At 43.0% G+C, this 17,445-nt stretch overlaps 1 protein-coding gene across 3 annotated transcripts in view; it reads left to right on the top strand.

The window, feature by feature from the left end:
- Positions 1 to 17,445, top strand: part of TARBP1 (TAR (HIV-1) RNA binding protein 1) — a 66,959-nt gene that overhangs the window by 27,441 nt on the left and 22,073 nt on the right. For 2 of the 3 annotated variants that reach the window (XM_058669360.1, XM_058669362.1), the window contains exons 12-21: positions 554 to 726; positions 3,065 to 3,168; positions 7,390 to 7,551; positions 8,998 to 9,185; positions 9,978 to 10,239; positions 10,345 to 10,533; positions 12,488 to 12,678; positions 12,848 to 12,919; positions 14,430 to 14,550; positions 17,054 to 17,164. In XM_058669360.1, the coding sequence (XP_058525343.1) occupies positions 554 to 726; positions 3,065 to 3,168; positions 7,390 to 7,551; positions 8,998 to 9,185; positions 9,978 to 10,239; positions 10,345 to 10,533; positions 12,488 to 12,678; positions 12,848 to 12,919; positions 14,430 to 14,550; positions 17,054 to 17,164 (1,573 nt within the window). The remainder of the gene's footprint in view (positions 1 to 553; positions 727 to 3,064; positions 3,169 to 7,389; positions 7,552 to 8,997; positions 9,186 to 9,977; positions 10,240 to 10,344; positions 10,534 to 12,487; positions 12,679 to 12,847; positions 12,920 to 14,429; positions 14,551 to 17,053; positions 17,165 to 17,445) is intronic. The other variant, XM_058669361.1, reaches the window with a different exon arrangement.

Here is a 17,445-nt window from a genome sequence, read left to right as displayed (position 1 = left end):
GTCTTAATTTTAAAAAATAATAAAGATATAGCAATCTTATTTATGTTTTGAGAATATGAGCCCAATCAGTTCTCACCTGATTATAATTTTGTAATAAGAAGCTTCATTGGGAAAAATAGCACATTTGCATGACCTACAATAAATTTTATCCACATGGAATCTTTTCTAGACAAGATTTTTACCCTAAAATAATTCAAACACATTGTTCAGTCAATTTTTCTGTATTTTTACAATACAGCTTATTTCTTTGACTATTCTTGTATTTCGTTTTGAGTTTTGTTTCTTGGTGTTTTTGGAAACAGAATCTCAGTGATTTATTATGTGTGCATAAATGGAGTAGAAGCTTTTCTTCCTGCCACTGCCTGGACTTGGGGATTTGTTCTTCCCAGCCTTCCTGTTCCAGGGGATCACTGAACTGGCGAGAAGACCTCTGTGTTGTGGCCATGCCTAAAAGACTGACTCCTTTAGCCAACCCATTCGATGAATGGTAGATGGAAGGGAATTTCTTTGTGCTTTTGAGGTGATTGACTTGGGCATATCTTTCAATGTCTAGTGAAAAGCAGAGGACACAGAATGGATTGAGGCTCTTCTTAGCTCCTCTGATGGATGCCCTCATGAAGCTGGGAACAAATGCTTACATGCCCTTGCCGAAAACAGACCGATGCCTCCAGTTGCTGTGGAAGCTGTTGCAAACATGCATGTTGAAAAGTTCTGGTACCCACAATGGTGAGGATGGGTAGTTTCTGTTGTGTTTGTGCATGGTATGTTGATGGAATTTAGAAAGAGAGGGAGTCCCTGACCTTTTAAAATAGAAAACTTCATCAGTGTCTCCTGGTGGTGGATCCAGGGGTAAAGGAGCAATGCCTCGACTCCCAGGAGCTGACATTTTTGTGGCTGACCTGCTTTATTGCTGTTGATTATAGAATGTGATTTCATTTGCTTTTGAAATGGTAACTTTGCCCATTGACTTCCAGGCCATTGAAAATGATTACCTGTTTTTGCGGCAGGATTCATATCCAGTTGATGCTCTGCTAGGAAGTAAGCTAAAGCATAAGAATGGCAGTGATTTCATAGTTATTTAAATATTTGTTTTATTTTTAAATAAAAATGATAGAGTTACACAGAGATGAAATAACAGAGAGGTCTTACATCTGCTGGTTTACTCCCCAAATGACCACAGTGGTTGAAGCTGAACCAGTCTGAAGGCAGGATCCAGGAGCTTCCTTCAGGTCTCCAAATGGATGCAGGAACCCTAGACATTGGGTCATCCTCTACTGCTTCTCCACTCCATAAGCAGGGAGCTGGCAGGGGCGTGGAGCAGCTGGGAGGTGAACCAGTGCCCACATAGGATGCCAGCACTTGGAGGTAAGGGATTAGGCAGTTGAGCTGTTACACTGGCCCCTCTACCTAAATGTTTATAGATGTTTTCTGCTCTTCCATTCCTGATGTTCTCTGTTTCTCTGTAGCATATCCTTTGGTTTGAAAGTTTTCTAGTTTTTTTTTTTTTTTTTGCACATTCTTACTGGGAATGAATTTTCTTAAGTTTTCCTTCTAGGAGTATGTTTCACTTCTATTTGTAAAGGATATTTTTGCTGGATATAGAATTCTGAATTGAGAAATCTTTATCTTTCAGCAGCTTTCGGATCCTTTTCTGCTTGCCTCTGGCTTCCATGGTGTCTCATGAGAACATTGCACTCATTCACATCGTTCTTCTCTTTGGTAATGTGTTGTTATTCTGCTTTCAACACCATTTCTTCATCTCTGGGATTAGCAGTTCCATGTGCTGTGTCTGTGAGCGAGTTCCTTTGAGCATATCTTTTTTGAGATTCCCAGGAATTACTGAAATCTTTACAAGATTTGGAACATTTTCAGCCATTTTAAATTCAGATTGGTTTTTTATATTCTTATTTCAGATAAAAGTTGTCCTCTCTGGAAATTCTGATAGCATGTTAGATCTTCATTATGATTCCACAGTTCCCCAAGGCTCTGCTCATTTTCTCTTTTTCTGTCAGTTGTGTAGGTCCAGCCCTTGCGTTCTAACAGCCTCTGTGAACCTTGGTTTCACTGTCCACTTTGTTTCAAGTCCTTCACGCTGCTGCTGGGACCTAAGGCACCTATGTCCTGTGCAGGGTTGTCCTGGGACCTGGGTGGTGGAAGCTCTGCTGGTTCGGTTCTAAAAGTCTGGTGTGCTGACAATCCATGCGTGTGCAGCTTGTGGGCAGAGGGGGATAAACCCTTGCTCTCAGAAACAGCCTTCTCAGGCTGCTTTCCCGTATAACCGCTTCTCTCAAATCCCCAGTCCCGCTCCCTGTCTGCTTCCTTGGGCATCTAGTCTGGGTTTAAACTCTTGCCCACTTTTTCAATTGCTCGCACAGCTGGTTCCAATGGGTAGGAAAGCCAGAGGAATCAGAATTAGCACACCAACCACCTTTCACTGTTACTTCTTTCTAAATCTGCCTGAAACTTCTTCCCTTTCAAGTTACCACCCCAGGACCCAGCGCTATAGCCTTGTGGCTAAATCCTCACCTTTCATCTACTGGGATCCCATATCGGTGCCAGTTTGTGTCCCGGCTGCTCCACTTCTCATCCATTTTCCTGCTTGTTTCTTGGGAAAGCAGTAGAGGACGGCCCAAAGCCTTGGGACCCTGTGCCTACGTGTGAGACCCAGAAAAGGCTCCAGGCTCCTGGCTTTGCATCAGTTCAACTCTGGCTGTTGTGGCCACTTGGGGAGTGAACCAGAGGAACCAACAAATGGAAGATCTTTCTCTGTCTCTCCTTCTTTCTGTTGATCTGCCTTGCCAAAAATAAACAAACAAACAAATCTTAAAACAACGCAAAAAACAAATTGCCATTCCATGCATTCTGTCCAAGTTTACAGCTGTGTTCAGTGATAGAGGGAGTGTGTCCCTGATCCATCCACCCAGAACTGGAACTCCTAAATGATTGTGCTAGATTGAGATTTCCCTATGGTATGAATTATTATTGTTGGAATTCGTTTTCAGTAAGTGTTTCACCCTGACACAGTTGTACCGTTACTAGCGGAGACCTGTGTCTGACATTTGAGTTGCAGATGAGGTGCTTACTGTTCTTCAGAACTCAGTCATGTCTGCTACAGAGAGCATTTCTGAATTCATTCTCAGAAGACTAACAATGAATGAATTAAGTAGCGTAAGTATCTGTTGCGGTATTTTTCTTTGTTTTTTTATTTATTTATTATTTTTAATTCATTAATTACATTGTATTATGTGACACAGTTTCTCCCCACCCCTCCCCAAACCCTCCCACCATGGTGGATTCCTCCACCTTGTTGCATAACCACAGTTCAAGTTCAATTGAGATTCCCCCATTGCAAGCATATACCAAACATAGAGTCCAGCATCTTATTGTCCAGTCAAGTTCAGCGGCTTCTTAGGTATACCCTCTCTGGTCTGAAGACAGAGCCTGCAGAGTATCATCCCGATCAATTAAAAGCTCCAACATACCATCAGCAAAAATTTACATCATTATGGAATTAATTGACATAGTAATGAGTAACCAATATGTTAAAAGTAAATGCAAGTTCTTCACCACCTTCTGTGACCACCTCCTTGACATTTCAATTTTAGTTTATACACAACATATAACATACATAACATAACATGTTATACATAACATCATATCATCTTAAATTAAGGCAAACGTGGTATTTAACCTTTTGGGATTGGCTCATTTCCCTTAGCATTATGGTTTCCAGTTTGGCCCATTTGGCCACAAAGAACTGCATTTTTTTTTTAATAGCTGAGTAGTATTCCATGGAGTAGATGAACCATAGCTTTCTTATCCAATCCTCTGTTGATGGGCATTTTGGCTGCTTCCATGTTTTTGCAATTACTGATTGTGCTGCTATGAACATAGGAGTGCATGTTGGTTTCTCATAAAACAAGTGTTCTGGATATATTCCTAGGAGTGCTATTGCTGGATCAGACGGTATGTTGAATTTGAGTTGTTTGAATGTTCTCCATACTGATTTCCATAGAGGCTGTACCAGCCTGCAGCTCCACCAGCAGTGGAGTAGGGTTCCTTTTCCCCACAACCTCGCCAGCAAGTATTGTTGGTGCTTTTATTTCTTTGTTTTTTGATACTTTCAGTCTTTTCATTTGTATTTGAGTAGTAATTGACTGACAATCACTCCACTGAAAAAGAAACTTCATTTCCTCAAGAAGCAGCTTAGGAAGAGGAGAAAGAAAAGAATTTTGGAGTCTCCTTGTTCCCACCCCATCTGTGTTCCTAGCTATGGCTCTGGGCAAGTTTGGTGGCTCTTCTGAGCCTCCCTTTCCTCATTTGCACATGAAGATAAAAGAGAAGTTTATTTTGGTGCCAAGCATTTTCAAAATCCAGGCATAGTTTTTTCATATCACATATTTTCCATGAACTTTCTTAAGACCCTTTGTACATAGACTTCCCAAGGTTTGGAGACTTGCTTCACACAGCGTGAATGAAGTGTGTGTGTGTGGTGTGAGCCATTTGTTAAAGCTCCCATCAGTGACTTTTTTTTTTAACTTTTTCCATTTTTTTTTATTAAATTTTTGACAATCTTTACATAGTTAATTAGGGTAAAAAAGGTTCGAGGGCTACAGGAAGGTGGTTAAGACTATTATTTCCATATTGTTTCCTTCATTTATTTGAGGTAAAGGGGGTTTTAAGGGAGAAGCCCAACCCAATTTCCCACCCACCTCAGGTCCCTGATGTGGAGCATGCTCCGAGATTCTTCCTCAAGTGGTTTTGAAAGTTCAACAATTATGAATTGCTGCGAATCTTGCCACTCCAAACACGATGAGGTCATTGAAGAATCCACTGATTGACATAGTCCATCTTAGAATCTCCATTTGCCCAGTTTTTCACTGCCAACATATGGCTGAGGTGGTTGATTGACTTATTCTGTCCTCTGTCTTTTTATGGTTAGGGTTCTGAGTCTGGTAGTTTGATTGGGGAGATCCCAGACCAGATGCTTTTGTGTACTTGCAAGTATAGGGCCTGGCACAGTCCATTGCCCCAGTCAGCTGGTGGTTGCAGTTGCTGGGTCGATTCTGTTTCCAGCCCTGTCTTCCACTAGAACCAGTGGGAGCTGCAGTCCAGCCTGATTATGCCCAGCACACACTCAGCCCTCACATAAACGAGTGGGAGCTGCAGCCTAGTCGGAGCGACCTATAGTAACCCCCACCAGGCCCACCCCCAACCCACATACAGCTCACACATGGCTCAGTAGGGGCTGAGACCTAGCCTAGTCTGTCCCATATCTACCCTGGTCCTCCAGAGCACCAGATAGTGTTGGAGTCTAGCCTGGCTTGGTGTGTCCAGTCCCAGTCCACACTTGTGCTAAGTGAGATTACAACCATATCCTGATCAGAACGCAGCCCCCATTCCAGCCCACATGCTCCTTGGTGGGAACCTCAGCCCAGCTAGGGTGTCCCCTTAGCTCCCCAACCGGGCCTGTTCCCAGCTATAGATTGCACACATGCCAGTGGTTGCTCTGACTCAGCCTAGCACAGCCCCTCACCTGTCCCGGCCCTTGCCTTAGACACTGTGTCTTAGCGTCCCTGGCTCATGCAGACCAGTAGGTGCAAGAGCCTAGCTCGATATGTCTTGTGCTGTATCTTGATTTCTAATTTAGCTTGCGGGCTAAGGTTTGCTCAGTCCTGCCCAGTCCACCCCATTCCATTACCAATCCACACATTAGCCAGCCATTCGAGCTACTTTGCCCAGCTGTCCGACCCCCAGGTCTGGAAAGCTATGACCTGCCAGGGGAATTTCCCCAGTTCTTCCACGTGACCCACTCCCAGACCCAGTTCTCATACATGCCATTGGGTTTTAGGCCAGTGTCCGGCATTGTCTGGTCTTCAGTTGGCCTTGTATGAGAGGGTGAACGTTGCAGCCCGGCCCACCCCACACGCTATTCAGGATGCACTTTCGGGTGCTGCTGCCTTGACCAGCCCAGACTGTTGCAGTGATGGCAGGCTCCTTGGTCACAACTAGTTTAGTCCATCCCCCCTTCAACTCTTGAGCTAACTAGTGGGGTTAGTATTTCCTCGGGGTTTGGCCCACACATCCCCCACAGAATCTATCCCTGGATATGGTTTTCTCGTATGCTAGTCAATGTCATGGCCTTGCCTAATATCACCCTGCCTAATATGACCCATTTCCTGATCCATCATCATGTCACGTAATAGGATGTGGTCCTGCTAGACAAGCCCCAAGCCTTAGCTTTTGCATGGACTAGTGTTCCGTGGTCATCATTGTTCAGTGATTACAAGCACTACATCATTGTTCAGGCTTGCTATGGCCCCTTGTTTATGCTTTCTCTACTGGATTTCTCATACCTGCTATGAAAAACAAACCCCTTATTATTATTGCCTCAGAAAGTTCCAGCTTCCCTTCTCAGTAAGCATAACATCACCCAACTAGTTCTTCAAGCCAAAACCTCAGGAATTCTCCCCAACACCTTTATGCCTCTCACCCGTATGTCCAGCGGATCACCAGCTGCTGCAGTTGTTACCTCCTGTCTCTGTTGTATCCTGATACCTGCAGCCTGCCTGCTTACAGAGTATGCTCAGTGAAAACAGACTGCTAATGGGCTGCTTTCTGAGGGCTTTCAGGAAGTGTTAGGGGACCTCCTCTGGTACCAGTAATAATATGCAGGTATGGCGTCCATGAGTAAGGCCACCACTTCAGCATGAATGTGTTTATCAGACTTTCTCTTAGTTGTTTCAAAATCCTGTGGCAAACAGGCATCACTTTCTCTATGGATGAGGAATCTGAGAACTATAGATGTAAAGAAACTTGTTCTAGGTCACAGAATTTGAGGGTGGTGCAGCAGGCCTGAACTCTGTCCTCTTTGGGTCTCCAAGCACAAAGACCTGTGTTTAAAGCTGTCCTTCCCACTTCTTAGCCCCGAGATGTTGGGCAATGTGTTTAACCTCTCTGGAGTGAAGTCTTATAGTGAAGTAAAGTGGTAGTCTTCCTTGTGAGAATTGGTTATTATCAATAAAGGAGGTGGTGATCACTGTCACTGTTACTGCTGTTATTTATGTGCTACCACTGGGCCCTAATCTCAGTAGAACATAGCTTCCGCCTTGCAGGGTTTTGTCATCTTTGGGAAAGCAGATGATTCGGGTATGAAATGTGCTACGTTTGCACTGGCTGCGAAGTCACAGCATGAACTTAGAGAAGCAGAACCATTACACCTCCCCGAGAATCTTGGGAAGACTGCCTGGGGGGAGTGGCTTTTTCTCCCATCCATGTCTGGTTTTAGGACTTTTAAATGAATGAATTCACTTTAGGTCTATACTCCTGTAGTTTTGTGAGCAGCGTGGACCCTGCCTCTACCCTTAAGTGTCTGGGTGTTTTCTTTAGGTTCCGGACCTAGAACGTTGCCGTTTGTACCTGATGGTTTTAACTGAGCTTTTGGATCTCCACTCCAAGGTTGGGTGGAAAGGGGGGAGTCCCCTTTGGAGAATTATTTCTCCTTTGAAAAATGCATCCATTCAGCATCTTCAGGAGATGGACGGGAGTCAGGTAATGGGTTCTGCTTCAGGGTTTCTGAAGGGAAGAAGGAGCAAGGGAAGGTGGGAGGGAGGGAATTTCATATCCTTAGAATTGTATGCTACACTGAATCTATTCTCTTTGTATTGATATCACATTAATGAGAAGATAGATGAGAATTATGTTGTAGTAACACGTTTGCTATCCTGATAGAGTAATGCTTGCATAAATTCCATTAAAAAAAAAAGATTAAGAGTGTCAGGGGCCAGTGGCAAATTAAGCTGCTACCTGCGGTGCCAGCATTCCATATCGGAATGGCAGTTCAAGTCCCAGCTGCTCAGCTTCTGATCTAACTCCTTGCTAATGTGCCTGGAAAGCAGCAGAAGATGGCCCAAGTATTTGTGCCCCTGCCACCCTCATGGTAGTCTCAGAGTTCCTGGCTCCTGGCTTTAGCTAACCTCGGTCTTACCATCATGACCATGTTCGGGAGTAAAGTCTGTGGATGGAAGATCTTTGTCTCTTGTTTTGTCTCACTGGCTTTCAAATAAACAGAATCAATCTTTAAAAATTGACTTCAGACCTGGTTTATGTAGTTGTAGAGTCCAGCTCTCCACTGCTATGCAATGTGACCTCTCTACAAGTGGCCTGCAGATGACTAAAGAATTGTCATGTTAAAATCATGCCTTAGCTTGCAGTTTAAGGCAGACTCACTTTAGGCATGTTGCACACAAAGAGTTGAGTGGGAAGAAGGCTGAGAAGTACTTATGTACAGCTCCTCTGACGTGTGCTAATTCCAGAGACGTCAGTGCCAAGCGAAGGAACAAATGTTCTTCTTGATCTGAATTGCTGAGTTCTTATTGCCACTCAGTGTATTCACTGCCAACCCATGGAGAAGAGGCAAAACTAAGTCACCTGTGTTGGGTTTCCTTATATTTTTATTTTACAAATGTTTATTAATAGAACAGAAACAGATGCATGCATTTCATAGTCAAAATTCTCAGATCACCATAATGCTCTTCCTGCTGCAACACCCATCTTTCTTTTTTTCCTTGCCTTTGGCAAATACATAGTTTCAGTCCAGTCTGCAATCATAGTCGAATGCACCAGGAACCATAGTATTCAACATGTCAAAAGTAGAAAGACCAAGTTCCACAAGAGTAAAACAGTAACTAAAAACAGCAACCAAATCACAAGGTGTCTGTTTTGTTCCTATAGATTTTTTGTATTCTCTATTAGCTACTATAGATCAAAGAAAACATGACATCTGACTTTTGGGGACTGGCTTAGTGCACGAAGCATAATGGTTTCTGGTTGCATCCATCTTGTTGCAAAAGACAAGATTTCATTCTTTCTGGGTTTCCCTTTATTCCCCTTGATGTGCAGTATCAGGAAGAGGAGGCTGTGGGATTTCCTGGACTGGCAGCTAGACCTTTAAGATGAAGACCTAGGAAACAGAGCCTTGTTTTGTTTCCTTCTCAGGAGCCAACCCTTGGTACTCAGATTCAGAGAGTGGTTAGTATGGCTGCCTTGGCCATGGTGTGTGAGGCCGTTGACCAGAAGCCTGAACCACAGCTGGAGTCTCTGGATGTTGGTCCCACAGAAAGGTTCCTCTCCTGTCTCCAGCTCAATCAGACGCTACAGAAACCCCACACAGAGCAACAGAGCAGGTGTGTTCATCCCTCCCCCCTCCCCGCCCTGAGAGCAGCAAATGTGTGAATGGCGTCTCTATTTTTAAGATTTGAAAATCCTGTTTTGTTGGTGTCATTGAGGTAACGAGTGACATTGCAGTGTTGCTTGCAGGGATGAGCTCCATTTTGTGTTTTAGATCTGTGTTACTCCAGCCTGCTAACTTTGCAGTGTTTGGTTCTCAGTAGGAAACACATTTGCTAGGAGTACCAGGCAGCTGTATTTTTTAGGTACTTAGAAACCTGAGATTCATGAGAGGTTTTCTCTTTTTATTGGTAGGATATTTGATGATGTATGTGTCCATTTTCTTTAGCTATAATAGAATGCCTGAGACTGGCTAATTTCCAAAGAAGAGAAATGTTTTTGGCTCATGGTTCTGCAGACTGGAAATTTCAAGAGCATGACCTTCCATGAGGGCCAGGTGCTACTTTACTTCCTGATGGAAAAAGCAGAAGAGCAAGAGGGGGTGTGAGGAAGGGAGAGAATGCAAGGGGCAAGCGGGCACTGGTCTACCCTGGCTGATCCCATCTTTGTGATAAAGAACTCATTACACAAAAAGCATCTGTCCAGTTATGGGGCTGTGCACCCCCATGACCCAGACACCTTCCGTCAGCCTGCATCTTAGCACCAGAGCGAAGCCTTTAGGGAAGTTTTATCAGGGCCAAACCATAGCATCTTTTCCCCACCTTACAAGGGTAGTGTTCTACATGCATAAGAAATGGAACAAATGTGGGGAGAAATGTGGTACAGTAACTTTTATTTTCTTATTTCAGTTTTTTTGAGGAGTCATCATCTTCCCAAGGATGGGGGAAAATAGTTGCACAATATATTCATGATCAGTGGGTTTGCCTATCTTGTCTATTGAAAAAATATCATGCTCTGATACCCACCACAGAGAGTGAAATTGCAGAGCCCTTTCTGCCTGCTGTTCAAGTGCCGGGGAGGACTCTGCAGTCTGCACTGGAAGCCCTCACACTTCTGCCTTCTGATCAGGTTTTGCCTGTGTTCCAGTGCATGAAAATTTTGGTTCCCAAGGTAAGATATAGTAAAACATGAAGTGAAGAACTATGGGAATAACAATGCAAGTTTCTGAAGTTAGATAACTGTCTGTTTATATTATTTGTTTTTTTCCCTTTCCAGCTCCTGACCTCTTCTGAATCTCTCTGCATAGAGTCTTTTGACATGGCCTGGAAAATTATATCTTCCTTAAGCAACACTCAGCTGACATTCTGGCCTAATTTGAAAGCTTTTGTTCAGTTTGTTTTTGATAATAAAATTCTCACAATTGCGGCAAAAACCAAGGGCCAGGCATATTTCAAAATAAAAGAGGTATTTTTTTTCTCTTTTTAATTTGCATTGCCCTTAGCACATGAGAAAGAAGAAAGTTACGTTTGAAACTAGGATTTAGATTTACTGTTATTGCTATATTCAGTGAAAAAGTATTTTGAACTGTTTAATCGCATAAATAAGAACAAAAAACATGAAAGATATAGAAGAGAAGGTCCAAAAATGGTCCAAAATGTTAGCCCATGAGTCACATCTGCCTCTTTCCTGCCAGGTAATTTATTTGGCTCATGCAGTGTTTAGAATTTTAAATTAGCTGAGAACTTTTAAGAATTCAAGGACCTGTGTGCAAATCTGGATTTCTGGGGTGGGTGTTCCAGTTTCCTGCTGACAAGTTCCCTGGGAGACAGCCACAGACACCTTAAGTCATTGAGTTCCTGCCATCTACATGGAAAACTTGGGTGGAATTCCTGGCTCAGGCCTGGCCCAGCCTTGGCTATTGGGGCTGTTTGGGGAGTAGACCAGAGGATTGGTGAAATTGCTCTGTGTGTGCCTGTCAAATAAGTAAAATCAATATATTTTTGTGTGTGAATTTCGGTTTCCCCTGCTCTTAGAACATTGCATACTCTGGTAACAGTGTCATTCCTGTATGCCAACACCAGTCTGGCACTGAGGTAAAGCTGGCATGCCCGTTCTCTCCACCTCACAACCATTCTGCGCTCTCCTTGACACTGAAGGCACATGTCAGATGCCGTGTGTTACTGCAATTATGCTGTAGCTTTTTCTTTAAATTCAGAGAAAGTTCTCTGACTGTAACCCTGAATGCAAATGTCCTCCTGGTTTCTGAGGGTGCAGTCAGTCCTCCATGTCTCCGGGTGGTTCTGCATGTGTAGATTCAACCAACCGTGGATCAGAGACCATCAAAAGTTGCAACTGTACAGTACATGTACAGAGTTTTTTCTTATTGTTGTTCCCCAAACAGTGTAGCAAGTATGTTTGTACCATTTAATTGTGTTAGATAAGTCCCCTAAAGACGATTTGAACTATATGGGAGGTTGTACATGACTTACGTGCAAATGGTATGCCGTTTCATATTAATAGGGGGCTTCTACTGACTTTGTTATGGGGGTGTGCCCTGGAACTGGTGTTCCACCAGTACCCAGGGACCACTGTGTTTGTATTTGCAGCCACTCATGTGTCAGGGGACATAATGTGGTAGGTTTCTATCCTAAGAATTCAAGCGTAGCTCCTGATCTGAAGGGGAAATAGAAAGCCAAATCCTTTGTTAATCCTGCCGTGCTGTGCTGCCTTTCTCAGTCCTTTTCTAACCCACAGTATGTACTTAGAGATCATGGCCTTTGCTATTTCCTGCATTCTAATGCCACTGGCAAAGTACAAGGGAAACGGAAAACGTACAGGGTAAGGGGGTTTTTGTCTTAATGCTTTAGGAAGCTGCTTCTCTTAAAGGCCCCTGGATGAATATCACTGTTATACCAGTGTTTCAATTTTATTATCAAAAACTGAAAAATTAGCACTTGGTTTAGTAGTCTGGTATAGCTGCTTGGGATGCCTGGGTTGGAGTTTCGGTTTTACTCCAGATTCCAAGTTGTAGCTCATGTGTACCTTTGGAAGCAGCAGGTTATGGCACAAGTAGTAGGTCCTTGTCACCATGTGGGAGGCCCTCTTCGAGTTCCCATTGCCTGGCTCTGGCCTAATGCAACCCTGATTGTTACGGGCATTTAGGGGAGAAACTAGCGGATGGGAGCTCTCTCTCCGTCTGTCTCTGCCTTTCAGACAAATAACTAATTAACAAAATGAAAGGTCTTTTAACAATTAACATTTTGTCATTATGGATATTATTTGAACTATAGTGAGTTCAAATATTTTAGACTAATCAAGACTGTTGAAAGTAGAGTTTGAAATTGTTCAAGTAAGCATTTTGCAACTCAGATTTTTTTTTAACTAAATAAAAAAAATAAGCCATTGTATTTCATTTCAGATTATGTACAAAATAATTGAAATGTCTGCTCTAAAAACTGGAGTCTTCAATACGCTGATAAATTATTGCTGCCAGTCTTGGATAGTGTCTGCCTCTCATGTGTCCCAAGGCTCTTTATCAAGTGCTAAACATTATAGTGAAATGATCCTTGAAGCTTGTATATTTGGAACTGTGTTTAGGCGTGATCAAAGGTAAAAGATGCCATCACTTCCACCCACCATGATGTCTGCTAAATACCTGCCTGAGTAGAATCTTGCTGCTGTTTTCAAGCTTTTAATAAGAAGCTACCTTTCACTTTGGGGCTTTGATTTTCTGTCTAAAACCTACTGTTTATTTTTAACGAATGTTTTCTATGGACAGACTTATTCAGGATGTACAGACTTTTGTAGAAAATCTTGGACATGACTGTGCGGCAAACGTTGTTATTGAAAAGTAAGTATGTCCTGATGTAACTGAGATGTTCAGAATTTTACATGCTATGACAAGACATTTGATCCTGATCATAGTTAGATCAGGAAGTATATTCCCTTACTAATATACTCTCTTCATGTGTTTTGCATTTAGTACAATTCAGAAGACTTTAAAAATTTTTTAATTCAGAATGCAGCATAAATAAGGAAATAACTGTGGAGACCATGAAACGCCTGTCTCTTTGCTTTTTGAGGGAGGTGATTACCAGCATACTTTATTCTTCAGTCCTTTCTCTGGCAATAAAGTTCAGCATACAATTAAAATTCTGCATTTAAAAAGTCAGCATGTTACACACAAGTAGAATTGATGTAAGCTCTAAAGTTTTGTTGTTTTCAAACTACTTCATTGAGGCTTACCTTTTGTATATTGTATACAACTCAAGGAGTTCGGTGCTAAGTCCTGCACTTTTGATTTCTGAGAGAAGACAGTTCTTAGCTAATTTCCAAACTAAGTTTTTCAAAGCTTGCTAATAGCTTTTTTCTTTTTTCTTTTTTTTTTAATTTATTTTTATTGGAAAGGCAGATATACAGAGAGGAGGAGAGACAGAGAGGAAGATTTTCCCTCCAATGCTTCACTCCCCAAGCGGCCGCAACGGCTGGAGCTGAGTCAATCCAAAGCCAAGAGCCTCTTCCGGGTCTCCCACGGGATGACCCAAGGTTTTGGGTCATCCTCTACTGCATTCCCAGGCCACAGGCAGGGAGCGGGATGGGAAGCGGGGCTGCCGGGATTAGAACCGGCGCCCATATGGGATCCCGGACGCGTTCAGGGTGAGGACTTTAACCCACTACACTATTGCATTGGGCATGCTAATAGCTTTTTTCAAGTTTTATTTTTCATGTAGCTTTCAACAATTTGGGTGTATATTTTCTTTCTTTTTAAATTTTTTTTTTTAATTTGAAAGGCAGAGACAGAGACAGTGATGTGTCCTGACCTGTTAGTTCACCTCCCAGATCCTGAAACAGGATTGAGCCAGACTGAAGCCTGGAACTGGGTACTCTACTGACTGATTTACCTTCCTGCCTTTGGGCAACAAAGGTGCTGGAGTGCCGAGAGAGCACAGTGCTTGCTGAGTCGGGCCAACGAGGCATGTGCCTTGATAGCATGTGATGAAGCTGCTCTGCGTGCTGCTGCCTGAGTGGACAGAGTCTTTGGTCCTCTTTCAGAAGTGTTTCTTCCATGAAGTATGCCCTGAGTCTTCAGATGAGATATGGTTGGGTTAGGATCAGTAGTGTGTGCATTGTTTTTCCAGAAGTCTGGATGAATTTATGCTCATTCATGCTTTCTGTCCAGGTTCTCCTTTTAATGTATTCCTTTGTCATCTTCTGTTGCATATGCTGAACTGAAATGTATTAAATACCAACCTACTTACTCTAGCAAAACTTTGAGAGGTCTTGATATTGGACATTAATACTTGATGTATTTTTCTGCTTTAAAAATGTGTTAACATACCTTGCCATTTTATGTGTTTCAGCACTAAAAGGGAAGACCATTATGTGCGAATTTGTGCTGTCAAATTCCTGTGCTTATTAGATGGTTCAGATATGTCTCACAAGTTGTTTCTGGAAGATCTTGCAGTCAAGCTGTTAGATAAAGTAAATATACTTTATTTTACTTTGAATTACCTTTATCTTACAAAATACCCTCTAAGACCTTGGAAGCAGAAAATTTCACAATAGCTAAATTGATATAGATTCTAATTGTTCCTGACATTTTAAAATCTCATAGCCTCCTTCCTCTATTACCGTCATTTCTTTGGTGAAATCTTCCTTTGACACTGGCCTTTTTAGGTTTGGGTTCTGCTCAGCCCCAAGCAGGCTAAAAACAGCATCTCAGGGCAGGTCACTCATGTATGCTGAAGGCGCATCCTCACCTCAGTTAACCTGCACTAAGGCCTCCCCAGTCCTCCTCAATGTGGGAGTCAGAGGAGGTATCCGCAGGACACAGTGCTTTGTTAGCTTTCTAAAGGAGAGTGGATTTAAAGTGGTGGGAGCAGGGTGTTTTATCAGAACCAAAAATACCTGTTGCAGTGTATTTTTAGCTCTTTAGACAAGGGGCTGGGGAGGACCCTCATTATCAGGGTAATGTTGGGGCCGAGCTCAGTACGGTGGGAGGGACGTTGTCATGAGTGAGTGAGCCTGGTGCTGGCTGGAGGACAGAGGCTGTCAGTTGACTTTTTAAAGATGGGACATAATTGGAACCTTCATACATTGCTGCTGGGACAGGAGGTGGTGCCAGTTACTTTGGAAAGCTGATGTGGAAAGCGCAGTGCTTGTCTGGCATAACCCTTCATCTATCCTGGACAGTGCGTCGGCTGGGAGCACAGCATACTTCCAGGCCCCATCCGTCTGCTGAATCAGCAACTCTGGGGAGGGGACCCAGCACTTTGTGCTATGTCTAGCCCATGAGTGATTAGGAAACATGGCAGAGTTTGGGAACCATGGGCCTAGCAGTCTTGAGGGCCTGGTGATTGCCAGAATACGATTTCTTTCTTTTCTTTTTGGAAAGATTTATTTATTCTTATTGGAAAGTCAAATTTACAGGGAGAAGAGACAGAAAAACTTCCATCCACTGGGTCTCTCCCCAAGTGACTACAACAGCCAGAGCTGAACCAATCTGAAGCCAGGAGTGAGGAGCTTATTCTGGGTCTCCCACATGGGTATTGAGTCTCAAGGCTTTGGGGCATCCTGGACTGCTTTCCCAGGGCACAAGGAGGGAGCTGGATGGGAAGTAAAGCAACCAGGACACAAACCAACGCCCATATGGGATCCCATCACATGCAACACAAGGACTTCAGCCACTAGGTTACTGCGCCAAGCCCCAGAATACAGTGTCTAATGCAGTTAGTAGGGGCAGATGATTCGCTTTTTCTGTAGTTGATGCCTGCAGTTGATGAAATAAAAGGGTCAGAGGATTTAATACCCCAGGTGTGCTTCAGAAGCAGGGAATCTGCAGACAGCTTTGAGGCTGTAGTGGAGAGAATTGGCTGTGCCTTTGATGATGTGGTAGAGATTATCCTTGGGGTGCAGGTTGTTTCAGGGAGCTCACCAGATGAGGAGAGAGTTGATAGAATTGTGGAGAAAAGAAAGATCTTTCTGAAAAAAGAGCATGTGGAAAGGGAAGGTTTTGAACTGGAAAGGGAATTTTAGCACTTCTGAGGGAGGAGGACTGGGGAGGCCTTAGTGCAGGTTGACTGAGGTGAGGATGCGCCTTCAGCATACATGAGTGACCTGCCCTGAGATGCTGTTTTTAGCCTGCTTGGGGCTGAGCAGAACCCAAACCTAAAAAGGCCAGTGTCAAAGAAAGATTTCACCAAAGAAATGACGGTAATAGAGGAGGGAGGCTATGAGATTTTAAACTGTCAGGAACAATTAGAATCTATATGAATTTAGCGATTATGAAATTTTCTGCACATTCAAACATATATAATGAGATGGTGGAAGAAGCAAAGTTCACACAGGTTTTTTTTCCACCTGAGATGAAAATGGCTCTCAAAGTGCTACATGAATTGCCTGTTCACCTGGAGGACAGTTTCAGATGTCTTAAATGGTCAGTGCTATCTTGGCTTAGTAGCCAGCACACTGTCAGATACAGTCACAAAAGTAGATACATGTGTGACTGAGTCTGGACAGCATCACCCATTAAAGATCCAGGAAGAGCTGCATGCTGGTGCTAAAGGGTTACTGTAGCCCTCATCTGCAATTGGAGGCACTGTCCGTGTCCACAGCATTATTCCAAAGGTAAAGAGGACCAGGAGTGTAATATGAGAAGTGCCAAAATTGATGCATTGTAATCTGTGTGTCAACTATTTCAGCGTCTCTTCATTCCTTTTACCCTGTTTCTCCAGTTACACTGTCCTTATTTAAAAAGCAAAACAAAACAGGAAAGTTAAATAAAAGCAAATGAATCCAGTGTCTGCAAAGGAGATTTTAAACTGTCACTGCTTGTCTTTCTTATTCTCTTAACTACTTGTGGAGAGACAGAAGGCCAGTGTGCCCCATTTAAAGTATATAAATTTGAAGTTGCCACTCGTTTTGTCTCTTTGAATCACAGGAACGGTAAGTGACTTGACTTTGATCCTCATCCCTGTCCCTCCAGGATGAGCTGGTGTCCAAGTCCAGAACCCGCTGCTATGTGAATTCTCTGCAGCACAGAGTGAAAAACCGGATCTGGCAGACTCTGCTCGTCCTCTTCCCCCGCTTCGATCAGGTGAAGTACTTCCTGCCTCTGCACCGCTTCAGCAGAAGTGTTTCACAGAGCAGATATGTTGCAGACATGGTCTTATGCCTTTTTTTTTTTTAAGTGAAGGAAGTAGTCTACTTTAAATGTACATTGAACCAAATACAAGCTGTTTAGTTTTTTTTTTTAATGAGAATATTTAGAAATAAGTGTAGAAATATTAAAGTAAATTGGAAGCTTATCTACTTGGCTTCAACAATTATGTTTTCTTTTGAGAACTTTAATGTAACTTTTAAACTGTTTAAATTCTA

The sequence above is a fragment of the Ochotona princeps genome, chromosome 10 (genome assembly GCF_030435755.1).
Source record: "Ochotona princeps isolate mOchPri1 chromosome 10, mOchPri1.hap1, whole genome shotgun sequence".
Taxonomy (NCBI): Eukaryota; Metazoa; Chordata; class Mammalia; order Lagomorpha; family Ochotonidae; genus Ochotona; species Ochotona princeps.
The sequence above is the reverse complement of the archived record's forward strand: the minus strand, read 5'-3'. Positions and strand labels throughout refer to the sequence as shown.